The 18,775-nt window shown below is 37.5% G+C and overlaps 1 protein-coding gene across 1 annotated transcript in view; it reads left to right on the top strand.

The window, feature by feature from the left end:
* The window catches only part of STPG2 (sperm tail PG-rich repeat containing 2), a 473,086-nt gene that overhangs the window by 16,066 nt on the left and 438,245 nt on the right, over window positions 1–18,775 (top strand). Inside the window, exon 5 of the mRNA XM_063611010.1 lies at window positions 18,688–18,775. This exon is cut by the window's right edge and continues 25 nt beyond it. Within this exon, the coding sequence (XP_063467080.1) occupies window positions 18,688–18,775 (88 nt within the window). The remainder of the gene's footprint in view (window positions 1–18,687) is intronic.

The raw sequence follows: 18,775 nt of genomic DNA on the forward strand, positions 1-18,775 counted from the left end.
TTTTAATTGTAACATATTTCAAACACATAGATACTGTGAAAATAGTAATGTATACCTATGTACCCATCACACAGATAAAACACAGGTTAAAATTTCGTCACATTGGATTGAGCTTTATATTATTTTATTTATTTATTTATTTTTTTATTATTATACTTTAGGTTTTAGGGTGCATGTGCACAGTGTGCAGGTTTGTTACATATGTATCCATGTGCCATGTTGTTTTGCTGCACCCATTAACTCGTCATTTAGCATTAGGTATATCTTCTAATGCTATCCTTCCTCCCTCCCCCAACCCCACAACAGGCCCCGGCGTGTGATGTTCCCCTTCCTGTGTCCAATTCTGTGGGATGGCATTGAATCTATAAATTACCTTGGGCAGTATGGCCATTTTCAAGATATTGATTCTTCCAACCCATTAACATGGAATGTTCTTCCATTTGTTTGTATCCTCTTTTATTTCATTGAGCAGTGGTTTGTAGTTCTCCTTGAAGAGGTCCTTCACATCCCTTGTAAGTTGGATTCCTAGGTATTTTATTCTCTTTGAAGCAATTGTGAATGGGAGTTCACTCATGATTTGGCTCTCTGTTTGTCTGTGATTGGTGTACAAGCATGCTTGTGATTTTTGCACATTGATTTTGTATCCTGAGACTTTGCTGAAGTTGCTTATCAGCTTAAGGAGATTTTGGGCTGAGACAATGGGGTTTTCTAGATATACAATCATGTCATCTGCAAACAGGGACAATTTGACTTCCTCTTTTCCTAATTGAATACCCTTTATTTCCTTCTCCTGCCTGATTGCTCTGGCCAGAACTTCCAGCACTATGTTGAATAGGAGTGGTGAGAGAGGGCATCCCTATCTTGTGCCAGTTTTCAAAGGGAATGCTTCCAGTTTTTGCCCGGAATGAGCTTTATTTTAAAAGAAATATGTTATTATGATGTTTGCCCCATTCTCCTGTCTTCATTCCTTTCCGTTTGCCACAATAAACATTAAACCTTCATTACATATTCATATGTGAATAATAATATATATTGTTTTATGATTTTAAAAATTTAAATAAATATTATCTGGTGTATATGTTGCTTGGTTTTTTGCTTACTGTTATATTTTCCAGATTTAACCATATGAGTATATTAGATGTAATTCATTCATTGTTCCCAGTTAGATAAGTTTCTTTTTAAAAAATAATTTAATATTTTGAAATAGTTTCAGACTTATAGAAAAACTTACAATAATAATAATCCTATCCTTCACTCAGATCCTGCAGGTGTTAACATTTTATCACATTTGTTGTATCATTTTTTCTCCCCATATATTTATATTATTATTTTTATTAAATCATCTGAGAGTACATTTTGGACATGATGCCTCTTTACCCCTAAGTAGTTCAGTGTAAGTGTTCTAGTAACAAGACATTAAACACTAGCTGAAGATGGCCAATTAGAAGCAGCTGTGGTCTGTGGCTCTCACTGAGAAGAATGAAAATGGCAAGTAAATTCACCTTCAACTAAGGTATCCAGGTTCTTTCATTGGGACTGACTAGGCGGTTGGTGCAACCCACAGAGAGTGAGGAAAAGCAGAGTGGAGTGATGATGGCCCACTTGGGAGTGGCATGGGGCAAGGGGAGCTCCCTTCCCTAGCCAAAGGAGGCAGTGAGTGATTGTGTTATCCTGTCCAGGAAACTACACTTTTCCCATGGATTTTGCAACTCATGGACCAGGAGATCCCCTTATGAGCCCACACCACCAGGGCCTTGGATCCCCAAGCACAGAGCTGTGCAGGCTGACGGGGGCCAATCAGGTTGGCAGCCACTCAGGCATGCGGCCACTTGGGCAGGCACTGAGATGCAGGAGTTGTTTTTCATACTCTGGCCCAGGGAATTCCAGTGAGGCAGGAGATCATCCACTCCTGTAGGAAGGGGGCTGAAGCCAGAGAGCCAAGCAGCATCATTCAGTGGGACCCACTCCCATGGAACCTCACTAGCTAAGACCCACTGGCTTGGAATCTCTGCTGCCTAGCAGCAGCAGGCTGGAGACTGCCTAAGATGACTGAGTTCCCCAGGGGAGGGGTGGCTGCCATCTCTGCAGCTCCAGTTGGCTGTTTTCTTCTGCCAGTGCCAAAGAGACTGAGTGGTCTGTACTGGGAGGAATTCCCCACACCACGGCACAGTGGGTGTGGAAGACTGTAGCCAGACTGCTTCAAGTGGGACCCTGATCCATCCCTCATCACTAGGCAGGGCCTCCCCATGGGAATTTCAGCAACTCCAGCCAGGGGTTTATGGACAGGACTCTGATCTCCCTGGCACAGAGCCCCTGGCGGGAGGGGCAGCCACAGTCTCTGCAGTACACTGTATTTAGTCTTTCCTGCCAGCTGGCCCTGGAGAGTCTGGACAGTCTAGACAAGGGGGATTCATCCCAGTTCAGCACACCTGCTCTGCCAAGGAGAGGCCAGACTGCTTCTTTAAGCAGGTCCCTGATCTTGTTCCTCCTGTCTGGGTGAGACCTTCCAATAGGGCTTGCCAGACACCTCATATAGGAGTGTTCCAGCTGGCATCAGGTTGGTGCCCCTCTGGGACAGAGCTTCTAGAGGAAAGAGCAGGCTGTCATCTTTGCTGTTTTGCAGCCCCCACTGGTGATGCCTCCAGGTGGGGGAGGGACCTAGGCGAATAGGGTGTGGACCCCCAGAAAACTGCAGCAGCCCTACAGAGGAGGGCCCTGATGTTAAGAGAAAAACAAACAGCAACAACAACAACATCAACAAAAAAGACCCCACAAAAAACCCCATCCAAAGGTCCAGCAGCCTCAAAGATCAAAAGAAGCCCACAAAGATGAGAAAGAATCAGTGCAAAAATGCTGAAAACTCAAAAAGCCACCATGCCTTTTCTCCTCCAAATGATTGCAATACCTCTTCAGCAAGGGCAGAGAACTGGGCTGAGACTGAGATGGATGAATTGATAGAAGTAGGCTTCAGAAGGTGGGCAATAACGAACTTCACTGAGCAAAAGGAGCATGTTCTAACCCAATGCAAAGAAACTGAGAACCATGATAAAACATTACAGGAGCTGCTAACCAGAATAACAAGTTTAAAGAGAAACATAAATGACCTGATGGAGCTGAAAAACACAACATGAAAACTTCACAGTGGAATCACAAGTGTCAATAGCCAAATAAACCAAGTGGAGAAAGGAATCTCAGAGTTGAAGAGTATCTTGTTGCTAAGACAGGCAGACATGATTAGAGAAAAAGAAATGGAAAGGAATGAACAAAACCTCTGAAAAATGTGGGATTATGTAAAAAGACTGAACCTATGACTGACTGGCATACCTGAAAGGGGTGGGGAGAATGGAACCAAGTTGGAAAACACACCTCAGGATATCATCCTAGAGAACTTCCCCAACCTAGCAAGGCAGGCTGACATTCAAATTCAGGAAATCCAGAGAACCCCAGTAAGATACTCCATGAGATCAACCCGAAGACACATAATCATCCGATTATCCAAGGCCAAAATGAAAGAAAACATGTTAAGGTCAGTCAGACAGAAAGGCCAAGTCACCTACAAAGGGAAGCCCATCAGACAAAGAGTGGACCTCTCAGTAGAAACGCTACAAGCTAGAAGAGATTGGGGGCCAATATTCAACATTCTGAAAGAAAAGAATTTCCAGCCCAGAATTTCATATTTGGCCAAACTAAGCTTCATAAGTGAAGGAGAAATAAAATCCTTTACAGACAATCAAATGCTGAGGGAATTTGTCACCACCAGGCCTGCCTTATCAGAGCTCCTGAAGGAAGCACTAAATATGGAAAGAAAAAGCTGTTACCAGCCACTACACAAACACACTGAAGTTCACAGGCCAATGACACTGTGAAGCAACTACATAAAGGAGTCTGCAAAATGACTGGCTAGCATCATGATGACAGGATCAAATTTATACATAACAATATTAACCTTAAATGTAAATGGACTAAATGCCCCAATAAAAGACACAGAATAGCAGGCCACATAAATAGTCAAGATCCATCAGTGTGCTGTATTTAAGAGACCTATCTCATGCAAAGACACACACAGGCTCAGAATAAAGGGATGGAGGAACATTTACCAAGCAAATGGAAAACAGAAAAAAGCAGGGGTTGTAATCCTAGTTTCTGACAAAATAGACTTTAAACCAACAAAGATCAAAAAAGACAAGGGCATTATATAATGGTAAAGGGTTCAAGTCAACAAGAAGAGCTAACTATCCTAAACATATATGGACCCAATACAGGAGAACCCAGATTCATAAAGCAAGTTCTTAGAGACCTACAAAGAGACTTAGATTTCCACACAATAATAGTGGGAGACTTTGACACCTCACTAGCAATATTAGATCATCAAGACAGAACATTAACAAAGGTATTCAGGACCGGAAGTGAGCTCTAAATCAACTGGACCTGATACGTATCTACAGAACTCTCTACCCTAAAACAACAGAATATACGTTCTTCTCGGCACTACATGGCACTTAATCTAAAATTGATGACATAATTGGAAGCAAAACACCCCTCAGCAAATGAAAAGAACTGAAATCATAATGACCAGTCTCTGAGAAAACAGTGTAATCAAAATAGAACTAAAGATTTAAAAAGTCATTCAAAACCACACAACTATATGGAAATCGAACAACCTTCTAACTGACTCCTGGGTAAATAATGAAATTAAGGCATAAATCAAGAAGTTCTTTGAAACTAAAGAGAACAAAGAGACAATGTACCAGAATCTCTGAGATGCAGCTAAAGCAGTGTTAAGAGCAAATTTATAGAAATAAATGCCCATATTAAAAAGCTAGAAAGATCTCAAATCTACACTCTAACATTACAGCTAAAAGAACTAGAGAGTCAAGAGCAAACAAACCCTAAAGCTAGCAGAAGACAAGAAATATTATCAGAATGGTACTGAAGGAGATAGAGACATGAAAAACCCTTCAAAAAATCAATGAACCCAGAAGCTATTTTTTGAAATTAATAAAATTTAAAAAATTTAAAAAATTAAAAAAGACTGATAACTAGACTAACAAAGAAGAAAAGAGAGAAGAATCAAATAGACACAATCAGAAATGATAAAGGAGATACCACCACTGACCCCACAGAAATACAAGCAACCATCAGAGGATACTATAAACACCTCTGTGCAAATGAACTACAAAAATCTAGAAGAAATGGATAAATTCCTGGATGCATACACCCTCCCAAGACTGAACCAGGAAGAAGTTGAATCACTGAATAGACCAATAATGAGTTCTGAAATCGAGGCAGTAATAAATAGCCTACCAACCCAAAAAAGCCCAGGACCAGACAGATTTAGAGCTAAATTCTACTAGAGGTACAAAGAGGAGCTGATACTACTTCTTCTGAAACTATTCCAAAAAAATGAAAAGGAGGGACTCCTCCTTAACTCATTTTCTGAGGCCAGCATCATCCTGATACCAAAACCTGGCAGAGATGTAACAAAAAAAGAAAACTGTAGGCCAATATCCCTGATGAACATTGATGCAAAAAATCCTCAAAAAATACTGGCAAGCCAAATCTGGCAACACATCAAAAAGCTTATCCACCATGATCAAGTTGCAAGGTTGGTGCAACATATGCAAATTAATAAATGTAATTCATCATGTAAACAGAACTAAATACAAAAATCACATGATTATCTTGATAGACACAGAAAAGGCCTTTGATAAAATTCAACATCCTTTCATGTTAAAAACTCTTAATAAACTACATATTGAAGGAACATACCTCAAAATAATAAGAGCCACATATGACAAACCCACAGCCAATATACTAAATGGGGAAAACCTGGAAGCATTCCTTTTGAAAACTGGCACAAGACAATGATGCCCTCTCTCACCACTCCTATTCAACATAGTATTGGAAGTTTTGGCCAGGGAAATCAGGCAAGAGAAAGACATAAAGTGTATTCAAGTAAGAAGAGAAGAAGTCAAATTATCTTTGTTTGCAGGTGACATGATTCTATATTTAGAAAGCCCCGTTGTCTCAGCCCAAAAGCTTCTTAAACTGATAAGCAACTTTAGCAAAATCTCAGGATGCAAAATCAATGTGCAAAAATCACATGCATTTGGTCGAGTGTGGTGGTTCGTGCTTGTAGTCCCAGCACTTTGGGAGGCTGATGCGGGTGGATCACGAGGTCAAGAGATCGAGACCATCCTGGCCAACATGGTGAAACCCCATCTCTACTAAAAATACAAAAATTAGCTTGGCATGGTGATGCGCACCTGTAGTCCCAGCTACTTGGGAGGCTGAGGCAGGAGAATCGCTTGAACCCAGGAGGTGGAAGTTGCAGTGAGCTGAGATCATGCCACTGCACTCCAGCCTAGTGACGGAGTGAGACTCTGTCACAAAAAAAAGAAAAAAATCACAGGTATTCCTATACACCAACAAGAGACAAGCAGAGAGCTAAATCATAAATGAACTCCCTTTCACAATTGCTACCAAAATAATAAAACACCTAGGAATACAGCTAACAGGGGAAGTGAAGGACCTCTTCAAGTAGAACTACAAACCACTGCTGAAGGAAGCCAGAATGGACACAAACAAATGAAAAAATATTGCATGTTCATGGATAGGAAGAATCTATATCATGAAAAAGGCCATATTGCCTAAAGTAATTTATAGATTCAATGCTATTTTCTTTAAACTACCATTGACATTCTTCACAGAATTAGTAAAAGCTATTTTAAAATTCATATGGAACCAAAAAAGAGTCTGTATAGCCAAGACAATCCTAAGCAAAAAGAACAAAACTAGAGGCATCACACTAGCTGACTTCAACCTATATTACAAGGCTACATTAACCAAAACAGCTTGGTCCTGGTAGAAGAACAGAAATGTAGACCAATGGAACAGAATATAGAACTCAGAAATAACATTGCACATCTGATCTTCAACAAACCTGACAAAAACAAGCGATGAGGAAAGGATTCCCTATTTAATAAATTGTGCTGGGAGAACTGGCTAGCCATATGCAGAGAACTGAAACTGGACCCCTTCTTATACAACAGTTAACTCAAGATACAGATTAAAGAAATGTAAAATCCAAAACTATAAAAATCCTAGAAGAAAATCTGAGCAATACCATTGAGAACATAGGCACAGGCAAAAATTTCGTGACAGAAATGCTAAAAGCAATTGACACAGAAGCAAAAATTGACAACTGGGATCTAATTAAAGAGCTGCTGCACAGCAAAAGAAACTATCGTCAGCACAAACAGACAACCTACAGAATGGGAGAAAATTTTTGCAATCTATCCATTTGACAAAGGTCTAATATCCAAAGTTATAAGGAACTTAACCAAATTTACAATAAAAAGCATCCCCCGTAAAAAGTGGGCAAAGGACACGAACAGACACTTCTCAAAAGAAGATATTTGTGTAGCCAACAAACATATGCAAAAAAGCTCATCACTGATCATTAGAGGAATGCAAACCAAAACCACAATGAGATACCATCTCACACCAGTCAGAGTGGTGATTATTAAAAAGTCAAGAAACAACAGATGCTGGCAAGGTTGCAGAGAAATAGGAATGCCTTTACACTGTTGGTGGAAATGTAAATTAGGTCAGTCATTGTGGAAGACAGTGTGGTGATTCCTCAGAGATCTAGAAGCAGAAATACCACTTGACCCAGCAATCTTATTACTGGGTATATACCCAAAGGAATATAAATCACTCTATTATAAAGATACATGTGGCCAGGCATGGTGGCTCATGCCTGTAATCCCTGCACTTTGGAAGGCCGAGGCAGGCGGATCATGAGGTCAGGAGTTCAAGACCAGCCTGACCAATATGGTGAAACCCCGTCTCTACTAAAAATACAAAAATTAGCCAGGTGTGGTACCATGCATCTGTAGTCCCAGCTACTCGGGAGGCTGAGGCAGAAGAATTGCTTGAACCCAGGAGGTAGAGGTTGCAGTGAGCCAAGATTGTACCACTGTACTCCAGCCTGGGTGACAGAGCAAGACTCCATCTCAAACAAAAACAAAAACAAAAAAACATGCATGAATATGTTCATTCCAGCACTATTCACAATAGTAAAGCCATGGAATCAACCCAACTGCCATCAATGATAGACTGGATAAAGAAAATGTGACACATATACACCATGGAATACTATACAGCCATAAAAAGGATTGACCATAAAGAGGAACAATGTCATGTCCTTGGAGGGACATGGATGGAGCTGGAAGCCATTATCCTCAGCAAATAACACAGGAACAGAAGTCCAAACACCGGATGTTCTTATAAGTGGGAGCTAAATGATGAGCACAAAGAGGGGAACAACACACAATAGGGCCTGTTGGAGGTAGGTTTGGGGGATGGAGAGCAACAGAAAAAAATAGCTAATGCATGCAGCAAACCACCATGGCACATGTTTACCTGTGTAACAAACCTGCACATTCTGCTGATATACTCTAGAACTTTAAAAAAAAAAAAGATATTCTTTTTTATAACCACAATGCAGTTATCAAAATCAGGGCATTTCATTCATTATTATGAAAAATATTGCTAATTATCTCAATTACATCTTTTATAGAAAAAAAGATTTTTGATCCAGAGTTCAATCTGATATTACATGTTGCCTTTAGTTGCATGTCTCTTTAGAATCCCTTAATTTGGAACAGTTCTTCAGTATTTGTCTTTTTTAATCTTTACTTTTTTTTGAAGAGTACAGGTTATTTATTTTGTAGAATATGCTTCAGTTATGGGTTTGTATATATTATGAGTATCTGAAGGTTTGTTTAATATTTTGGCAGGAATACTATAGAAGTGATAGGTTCTTAATACGTCATGTTAAGAGTAACAAGGTATTTATCTCATAAATGATTGTGTTAACTTGAGGTGGTGACTTCTAGTTTTAACTCATGTAAAGTAAATATTTTTTGAGGATTACTTTAAGACTATATTTCATTCCTCATCAAACTCTTACCTATTTCTCATCAAACTCTCACTTAATAGTTTTAACATCTATTGATGATTCCTGAACCAGTTTTACCATGATGCTTATCAAATGGTAGTTTTCTAACTCTATTTTTTAACCTTTATTTGTTGGCATTTTACTATAAAGAAGAGCTTTATTTTTTCCTCATTTATATATTTATATCAGTATAGATTTATGAATTCCTATTTTACTCAAAGTGCTATAATTTATTTCTTTATTGTTTATTTTGAGGCATTGGTGATTCCAGATTTGACCCTTGGGAGCCTTTTAAGCCACTTCTTGTGTCTGTTTGACATGTTCATATCATTCTTTGAAAATTGCCTTACTTTCTGGCATAAAAAGATATTCCAGGTTTGTTTTATTTATTTGCTTGCCTGAGCCTTGCAATCAGCCACTTCTTTAAGGAGCCCTACTTCCATAGCAGCAGAATGTATTTCAAAGTAAGACCTGTATACTAGGTACATGCATTGTTACTGGGTGTTATGGCTTCTAGGTCATCTCAATGGACAGAGTAAGAAATCTATACTTCTTATTTGTCTGTTAAAACCTTTGAGTTTATACATATACCTCCAATTTCAGTCTAACACCACAGGTTTATTCTAGACTTTCTCTTTCCATATTTGACTCGCTGCTTCCACAGTGAGAAACCTAGCTCCCATTATCCTCATTATGTACCCATTTGCTTAATCCCGTAGTACATTGAAAGTAGTTTTAGAATTGGTAAACTATCACTGCAAAAAAAAGAGTTGAGAATCTACAAGCTCTTACCTTCGGGTGACCTTGAGGCTCTACACGAGCAGGAAGTGATGGCTAAACACAGATTTGTTAATTGACTGCTTGAGCATTAAAATTATGCCCCAACACATGTACGGAGGGCCTTTGCAAAGGTTGGAGATTTATTGGTTCAAGGCACTTAAGAAAATTTTTGTCCAAACATTACCTGACCACTCAGCTAATTAGGCTGAGATTTCAGTGTACAAAGAATACAGACTTTAGAGAATTAGTCTAGGAAAATCACTAAACAAACCCTCAGGGTAGGAATTCTGATATTCATAGTTGTCACATTATATCATACAAAATATCTGGTTTCAGCAAAGAATTATGATACATGCAAATAATAAAAAAATGGCCCATATACAGAAAAAGAAATTGTTCTTGAGGAAGCCAAGGCATTAGACTTCTTAGATAAAATTTTTAAATTAGCTATTTTAAATATGTTCAAAGAAATAAAGCAAACTATGTCTAAAGAACTAAATGGAAGTATAAGAATAGTGCCTCACCCAATAGACAGCATGAATAAAGAGATAGAAATTATAAAAACAAACTGAGTAGAAATCTGGAATTGAAAATTACAATAATTGAAATGAAAAACTTTCTAGAGGAGCCCAAAAGAAAATTTGAATTGGCTGAAGAAAGAATCAGTTAACTTGAAGTCATGTCAATTTATATTATGCAGTCTGATGAACAGAAAGAAAATAGGATGAAGAAAAGTAATCAGAGCCTCAGTGATCTAGGGGACACTATCGAGTATACCAACATACACATAATGGGAATCCCAGAAGGGGAGGAGAAAGAGAAAGGAGAAAAGAGAATATTTGAAGAAATCATGGCTGAAAACATCCCAAATTTGATGAAAAAACATTACAGAAAGAAGAAGCTCAACAAACTCTAAGTAAGATTAATGCAAAGAGATGCACACCTAGACACATCACAGTCAAGCTGTTGAAAGCCAAAGACAAAAAGAAAATCTTTAGGGCAGCAAGAAAAAAGTGACATATCATGTAGAAGGAATCCCCCAAAAGGTTAATAGAAATCATGAGGTCAGAGGGAGGGGGATGACTTATTCAAAGTGTTGAAAAAACAGACTGCCAGTCAAGAATTCTAGAATCAGCAAAGCTATTCCTTGAAAATAAAGGAGAAATTAAGACATTTTCAGATAAATGGAAGCTGACAGAATTTGTTGCTGGCATACCCCCTAAAAGAAATACCAGATGGAGTCTTCAGGCTGAAATGAAAGCTTATCAGACAGTAACTCAAATTCATACAAAGAATTAAAGAACAATGATAAAGGTAAATATATAAGCCAGTATTATTTAATTTTTGATTTGTAAGTTTTTAGAAAAATTCCTATTGATTATGGAACAAACTAGAAATAATACATTTTGTGTTTAAGTACAGTAGTAGGCAGATATTTTGAGACTAATACATTGTTTCATGCTATAAAAATTATGAAGAACCAGATTAATTCTGGTAACATGGAAAGTAAGGATAATAGAAGTTACATGTTTCCTGTTCTAGCCATGAGAATTCCCATTTCTTTCTGGCCGTGGGAGTTTTTGTCTCAAGAATATTTCATTCTCTCTCTCTATGACATACCTGGTCTTCCAGGCCTTGACTGTCCCATCATCCTATTAATAACAATGTGACAATTAATCTTCATTAAGATGAGTAAGATATGCTTATCTGAACAATAGGTTCAATTCTGTAAAAACTCCAGTGAAATGGTCTTATGATTTGATATTAGGATATTCTCCCCAAGGTGAAGGACAAGTTATGCAAAGAAGTGTAATGGAGCCAGACTTCCTGGTTATGTGTCCTGACTCTACCACTTAATAGTTATTTGTCCTTGGCCAAGTTACTTAATCTTTGTGCTGTTTCCTTACCTAAAATATCCTGGGAAAAATAACTATGGTCTAATATATTGAAATAAGCATTCTTCACAATTAGTCATAGATTCTTGGCTTTAGCTTAATAATTCCCTAATCACTCTTAACTTACGTCTCAAAATGTAATTCTTGCTTTAAGCTATTTTTTTTTTGTTTCAGAGTAATGTATAATCTATTAGAAGGCCACAATAATGCCTCCAAGCTTCCCTGCATGTATAAAATCCTTTCCCCACATGAATAAGCATTACTTTGACATATAAAACTTGATCACTTCCTGGCTAAATTATTATTTATAGAAATAAGGAAGAAGAAGAAGACATTTATTTGATGACCTAATTTATTTGATGGCCTAATTTAATAATTATTGAATCAATACAACTTGTATTTATTGGAATAAAAATCTAGATGTAATTTAAAAACATGTTATGTAAAAACAGTTTTCTATATCAGTTAAAGACATAGTTCATAATATTCAAGAAGATTCAGCAAAGTTTAATACAAACTGAATTGTAATATTTTTTGAAATCCTCATCTTGTATTTGAGAGAACTAGAGATAGTGTGGCAAAGTTCAGTAGCTGAAGACTTTATTTTCTTCTGTTTCTCCTGCAGAAAAACACAAGTTCTTCACAAACTACTGCCAAATTGATACTGTAATAATGTTAATTCAAATCTTATCCAAAGTTTCGATAATTCTGTGTAACTCTTTGCTTGCTTTTTGAAATAATATTTAATACTATATGTGGGTTTAGTTTCCAGAGGTGCATATTGATAGAAAATTAAGAAAATAATCCAATAGATGGGTAATTATTGTGATTCTTTCTTAACTGGTGAATCACATCTGCTGAAGCAGTCTAATAAAGCTTAAATACAGAATTAAGAGTTGTGTAAGACTCTAAGTGACAAATGATAAACTTTAGCTAAATTTAATTTGTAAAGAGAAATTCTACAACAAAGTTATTTTATATAACATTTTGAACGATAAAATTTAGCTTCTTTCTTCTTTTAGAAGAGCCTAGGTAACTATTAGAAATCTATTTTTCAGAGGTGGATTTCAGAAGCAAAGTTTGTGATTGGAATGATGATACTGACATATTTGCTAATGATAACATGCTGGGAACTACCTGTGTGCTGCCACACTGGAAAACAGTTCATTAGTGTTTGAATTGATGCACTTTGGGCCTTTTAATTCTTCACAAATTCTATTTCCATGTTTAATTATGGAAAGACATGGGGGAAAGTTGCATAGCCCCATCTTCATTTGTTTAATTGTCAGTGAGAGTGGCAGTTAGTAATTCTTCTTCAAATTATAGTATAGCATTTACTTAAAATAATGCAATTCCGTGCTGTTTGCTTCAATTAAGTCATATTTTATTTGCTAATGATTTTCAAAATTGACAGTGACCTTGAAGTTGGTATTGCCAACACTTCTTGACATAAAAGAAACTGTAATTTAGAGATAAGAGTGCATCAATTTGTCCTTTGTTTTCTGTCTGTATTTTTAAAAGGCTTTTAAATTTCTGATTGAACATCTACCTGAGTACCGCAGAGGTTAATGAGTTAAGTACTTGTCAATTCACGTGGTTTAAATGAAATGGATAATATTGTAGACACACACACACACACACACAAAATGGATATTATTGTAGGGTCTTAAATTGTGTGTGTGTGTGCGCATGTACACATACATAATCTTTCCTCCTACTGGATTACCATTAGAATAGTGAACCAATTGAATCATAAAATCTCAATAATGTAAATTCACTTAAAGAAAGCTCCTTCAATAGAATACTGCTCAAGGTCTTGAATCATTGCATTAAAAGAGTTAATACAAAACCTTAACATGATTTTAGGCTATAAAAATATGATGTAAAAGATGACATCAGAATGCTGTATTTTAAAATATTGATTTTTTGACAAGTGTATAGACTATAGTAAATCAATATATTAGATATGTTCTTGTATGAAATATATACAATGTCTAAAATATTCAGCATGACTATATTATATTAGAATGTAGTTTCAGATTTTCTACTTCACTGTCTGTTATGGTCATAATATAGTAGAAAAAAATATGCACAATTGTGATGTTCTGCTTTATTTCTGAGTTAAAAATAAACTCTAACATAAATGGGAAATTTCATTCTTTCTGCCATCAAAACTGCCTATGTACTTTAAAATCCATGGTTGTATTAGGTAATTGCATTTGAAAGGTGGTCTGGAGCACTTACTTTAGCAAGAGAAAGTGTTGTTTGGCTAGGTTCTCTCTCTTCCTGAAGTTCTGTTTGGCACAGCGTCTTTGGAATTGCCACTGACCCTGTAAGAAGAGTGTTTTCAGTTACTCTAGTGGATGCTAGGGTTTCTCCCAGTGCTCTTTTACTGGCATGTACTGCTTTGCTGGACATGTCAGACTCTGCCACTTTTGTATGTCATTCTGCTAAGTTTTATAGCATTTGTCTCTGCCCCCCTACACCCACCAAACCCAATGCCTTTGGATGGTCTGACTCTCTTATTTCCTTTTGTATTATACTTAGGAATTCCAAAGTAGTGTATATATACCCTATGTGTTACAGAGATTTGCAGGATAGGTCTTTCAGTTCTTATTCATAGCTTTGTTCCTTCAAGGACATGACAAGGGGCTGGGCTTTGGAATTGTGTATCAAATTAGAATCCCTACTTGTAATAATAATAATAATGCTATTAATAATAATAATATATTACATTGAGATAGTGCTTTTTAAGACTATCACTCAACACTCAATGTTAAAGCTGAATGTCCATAGTGAAGAAGGGCAAATGCCTTTCTGCTCTTTGTGTTACAACAGAAGGGATTTGCAGATCAATAATTCAAGCCCACTGAGACCACGTACAGTGCTGGAAATATTCCTAGAGGAAATAAGGATTAATCCTTTTTACTTATATAACACATTTTCCCAGGCTTCATTGGATTGGAGTTACTAAAGAGAGTTGCAATAATGTTAATAACTTAAATACCATTTTATTTTGTCTGTAACCATCAATGTAGAGGACATATAGCCTTTTGCAAAGTTCCTCTACCCACGTATTTCTAGACATCTCCGGGGGCTGTCTCAGCTATGCTCCCGAATTAAGTCTGTTTCCATTGAGTACAGCTGCTGTTCCACCAGGCACTTCAGTCTCTTGCCATATGGTGCTCTCTGCTGGGCGTTTCCACCAATGTTCTCTTTCACAGCTAAAGCTGCCGGATTAGCTGGGATAAAGTAGGGGGAGGAGGATGATGTCTTTCTTCGTGTTATACTCTATTAGAAAGGTTCAAAAGTAGTGCAGGGTTTTTTTTTTTTTTTCCTTTTAGCCAATATTTTAGTGAAACAGTTACTTTAGTTTTTTTTTTTTCGTAGTTTCTTCACACTCAAAAGGATATGAGGCATAAAGTCATTGAGGATTGTCTGTGTTAGAACGCAAACCCAGTTGACAGAAAATCCCCAGTATTTAGCATTGCCACTCTTTTGACACTAAGATTTTCTTACTAGGTGTGGGCCATCATGATTAGCTGCTTCTTCTCGTACGATTAGTTTTTACATTTCCCTTTTGGTTGTTTTGCTTTGTTCACCAGGTATTCCAAAACATGTCTGAATTCTACTTGGACATAGCAGACGACTTCTTGTTTCTCTCGTCAACTCCAATATTCTCTACCACCAAAGAAAGAAATAATCAAGGGGACTTACTAAAATCAAAGCAGGATAACTCTTTAGAAAAACTATAATTTTCTGTACAAGTTTGCATCTATGAAAAAAGAATCAACAAAGGTCTCATTTTACTTCATGCAAACATTAAAGTTCTGTCAGAGGTTGTGTTAGTCTTTGTATTACGATTCTGCAGAGAAACAGAACCAACGCTTACACAGTCATGTGTCAATTAATGATGGGGATACGTCCTAAGAAATGCATTGTTAGGTGATTTTGTCATTGTGTGAACATCATAGAGTATATTTACACAAATCTAGATGGTATAGTCTACGACACACCTAAGCGATATGGTATAGCCCATTGTTTCTGTGGTTCAAGCCTGAATAGCATGTTATTGTACTGTGTGGTACAGATTACAAAGATCCAGATACACAATGGTATTTGTGTGTCTAAATACATCTAAACATTGAAAGGGAACAGTAAATATATGGTGTTGTAATCTTATGGGCTCACCCTTGTATATGTGGTCCATTGTCATATATGCAGTCCATCATTGAAACATCATTATGTGGTGCATAACTATATATGTGAGATGGGGTTTATTCTGGGAATTGGCTCAAATGATTATGGAGGCTGATAAGTCCCATGATATGCTGTCTGCAAGCTGGAGAAGTAAGGGAGCTGGTGGAGTAGCTGAGTTCAAGTTTGAAGGCCTGAGAACCATGGGAGCTGATGGTATAACTCTTAGTCCAAGGATAAAAGCCTGAGAACCTGAGGGGCTGCTGGAGAAAGTCCAAGAATCCAAAGGCTAGAAAACCTGGAGTTCTGATGTCCAAGGGTAGGAGAAGATGGGCATCTCAGATCCAGAAAAGAGAACAAATTTACCTTTCTTCTGTCTTTTTGTTCTATCTGGGCCCTCAACTGATTGAATGGTGCCCACGACATTGGATGAGGATGGTTCACTGATTCAAATGCGTATCTATTCTGGAAACAGCCTCAAATACATACCCAGAAATAACACTTTATCAGCTATGTGAGTATTCCTTAACTCAGTCAAACTGACATCTAAGATTGACCATCACAGTCCGCATTTAATTTTTTCAGGCCAGGCAGATGTAGAAGGGAAAGTTAATTCTATTGTGCTTATATATTATAATGTGTGGGGGCTAGGTGTTAGTGGTAAGTTCAAGGAATTTTAGTGTGCACCAGCTCCTTTTTGGATTTTGTTGCGGCACCTCAAAGCTTTCTGGAGTGGTGCCTCTATAACTAGAAAGTCACTAGGGGCAGGAGAAAGTGCTTTCAATTTAGTTTCAACTACATCTGCCAATAATAAAGTGGAAGTTAGCATTCTCCTCATCACTTAATGTAATGGCACTGGTTCACATCTCCAAAGGTGCTAGTAGTTTTGAGAATTGCCCCCTACTCGCTACGTAAGAGTTGATCTCCAGTTTCTGTTTTTTGGGAATGTTAAGAGGGTTCAGCTGAGACTCTTTTCAAATGTAATAAGGTCCTTTTCTGGTTCTGGGGATGTTAAGAGGGTTCAGCTGAGACTCTTTTCATATGTAATGAGGTCCTTTTCTGGTTCTAGTCTTTGCTGTGCTATATCTTCCAGAAAGTCTTTAAAGTTCCTGGCATGTGAAGTTTCTAACACTTACTTGTGTCTATTTGATATACTTCTTTTGAAATTTTGGAGTCGGATGGGGCAGGTATGGATTTGATTCACCATTTTGAACTGAAATTATGCTTTTGTCACTAATGTTACTACTTACTGCATTATTATTGCTTATAATGGTAACTGAGAGAGGTTGGTTCCACTGCTATAGAATAGTAATAGCCACCTAGAACAACCTAGCGGTGGCAAATCCATATGGGTATGCAGCCAGCTCAATTCTTGCCTCCTCATAAGAGAGAATTCAATCGAGGGGCATAAGGCAGAGTGAGAGACCGAGGCAAGTTTTAGAGTGGGAGTAAAAATTTATTAAAAAACTTTAGTCCAGGAATGAAAGGAAGTAAAGAACACTTGGAAGAGGGCCAAGCAGGTGATTTGAGAGATCAAGTGCATGAATTGACCTTTTAACTTTGGGTTTTGTATGTTGGCATGCTTCCAGGGTCTTGCATTACTTGTCCCCTGATTCTTTCCTTGGGGTGGGCTGTTCACATGCTCAGTGGCTTTCTAGCACTTGAGAGGGGCCATGTGTGCAGTGTGTTTACTGGAGTTGTACGCATGCTCACTTGAGGCATTCCTACCTTTCCAGTTGAATGCCCCTAGAGGGTCATATACCGGTTAAACACGGCCATTTTGCCTTTTAGTGTGCATGTGTGAGCCCATTCGCCCAACTCCTGAGATGTTATCTGGAAGCTGCTGATCACCAGCTTCAGGATTTTTCTCTTGGGAGACCGCCTTTCCCTGGTGCCAGCTGCAATCAATTATTATTTTAGACTGTTAACAACTGCCTGACCATCACCTGATGGTCGCCTGACATTCTTGGTTGGGGGGGCTCTCTCTTACCCTGCTCATGTCGGGCTGTCTACCTGCTGTAACAACCTGACACATTGTTAAACTATATGTTATGGAAATTATAGTAAATACCATTAGCTTAAAAATATGTTTTAAAATATTCTTAAATGATTTCTCAACTAAGAATGTTTTAGGTTAAGAGGATTCCTGTAAAAAAAAAAAAGCTACTGTTGTGTTATGCTTTATTGTTTTAGTTTCTGGTGAAACAGTGTGCTTAAACTTTTTATGGTTCATGCTTAATTTTAACATTTATTGTAGTGGGTATAAAGGATAGATGATTATTTCTTGTCACAAATAATTTCTCTGTCATTAAAAGATTGATCCTGTCTTTAAGCATTAGCAATAAAATGAACTAGGGTAGTGTTTAATTTATTGTTAAGTATTTCTGACTCTGTTTAAAGGTTACGTTAATATGAAGTTATCTAATGACTGTTGGTGATGTTTGCATTTTTTCAATCTGTTTAGTTAAGGTATTTTTAATAGGTATTTCTATTTCCCAAATAATGTTGTCCCCTCTCTCTTTTTTAAACGATGAGGAGCTAATTTTCATTTTTCTTAAAGTTTTAGATTACTGGGTGTACTGCCAAGAGCAAAGCTGTTCATATGGGTTGAGAATATGCTAATGTTAGAGGTGCTTCTCTGGGAACCGTAGCTGACCCAGGAGTGGAATGGGAACCAACAGTGATAACTTAGCCTGGGATCTATCCAAGAGCACTTTAGCATTTGCCAGTGGAACCCCCTTACTGAGGCTATCCTTGCTTTGGATTTAGACTTAGGTAAAGCCAAACATTGTTTCATGACTTATTTAAACTATGTTTTATCCTCACTTTTTAAAACTTTTTATTTTTTAGGGTGTTTCCAGTGCAACTTTGAAATACAAAGGTATACATTTTGGCAACTCTTCAGGAAGACGAGAGTTACCTAAAAAGTCAGGTCCTG

This window comes from Symphalangus syndactylus, chromosome 10, assembly GCF_028878055.3.
Source record: "Symphalangus syndactylus isolate Jambi chromosome 10, NHGRI_mSymSyn1-v2.1_pri, whole genome shotgun sequence".
Taxonomy (NCBI): domain Eukaryota; kingdom Metazoa; phylum Chordata; class Mammalia; order Primates; family Hylobatidae; genus Symphalangus; species Symphalangus syndactylus.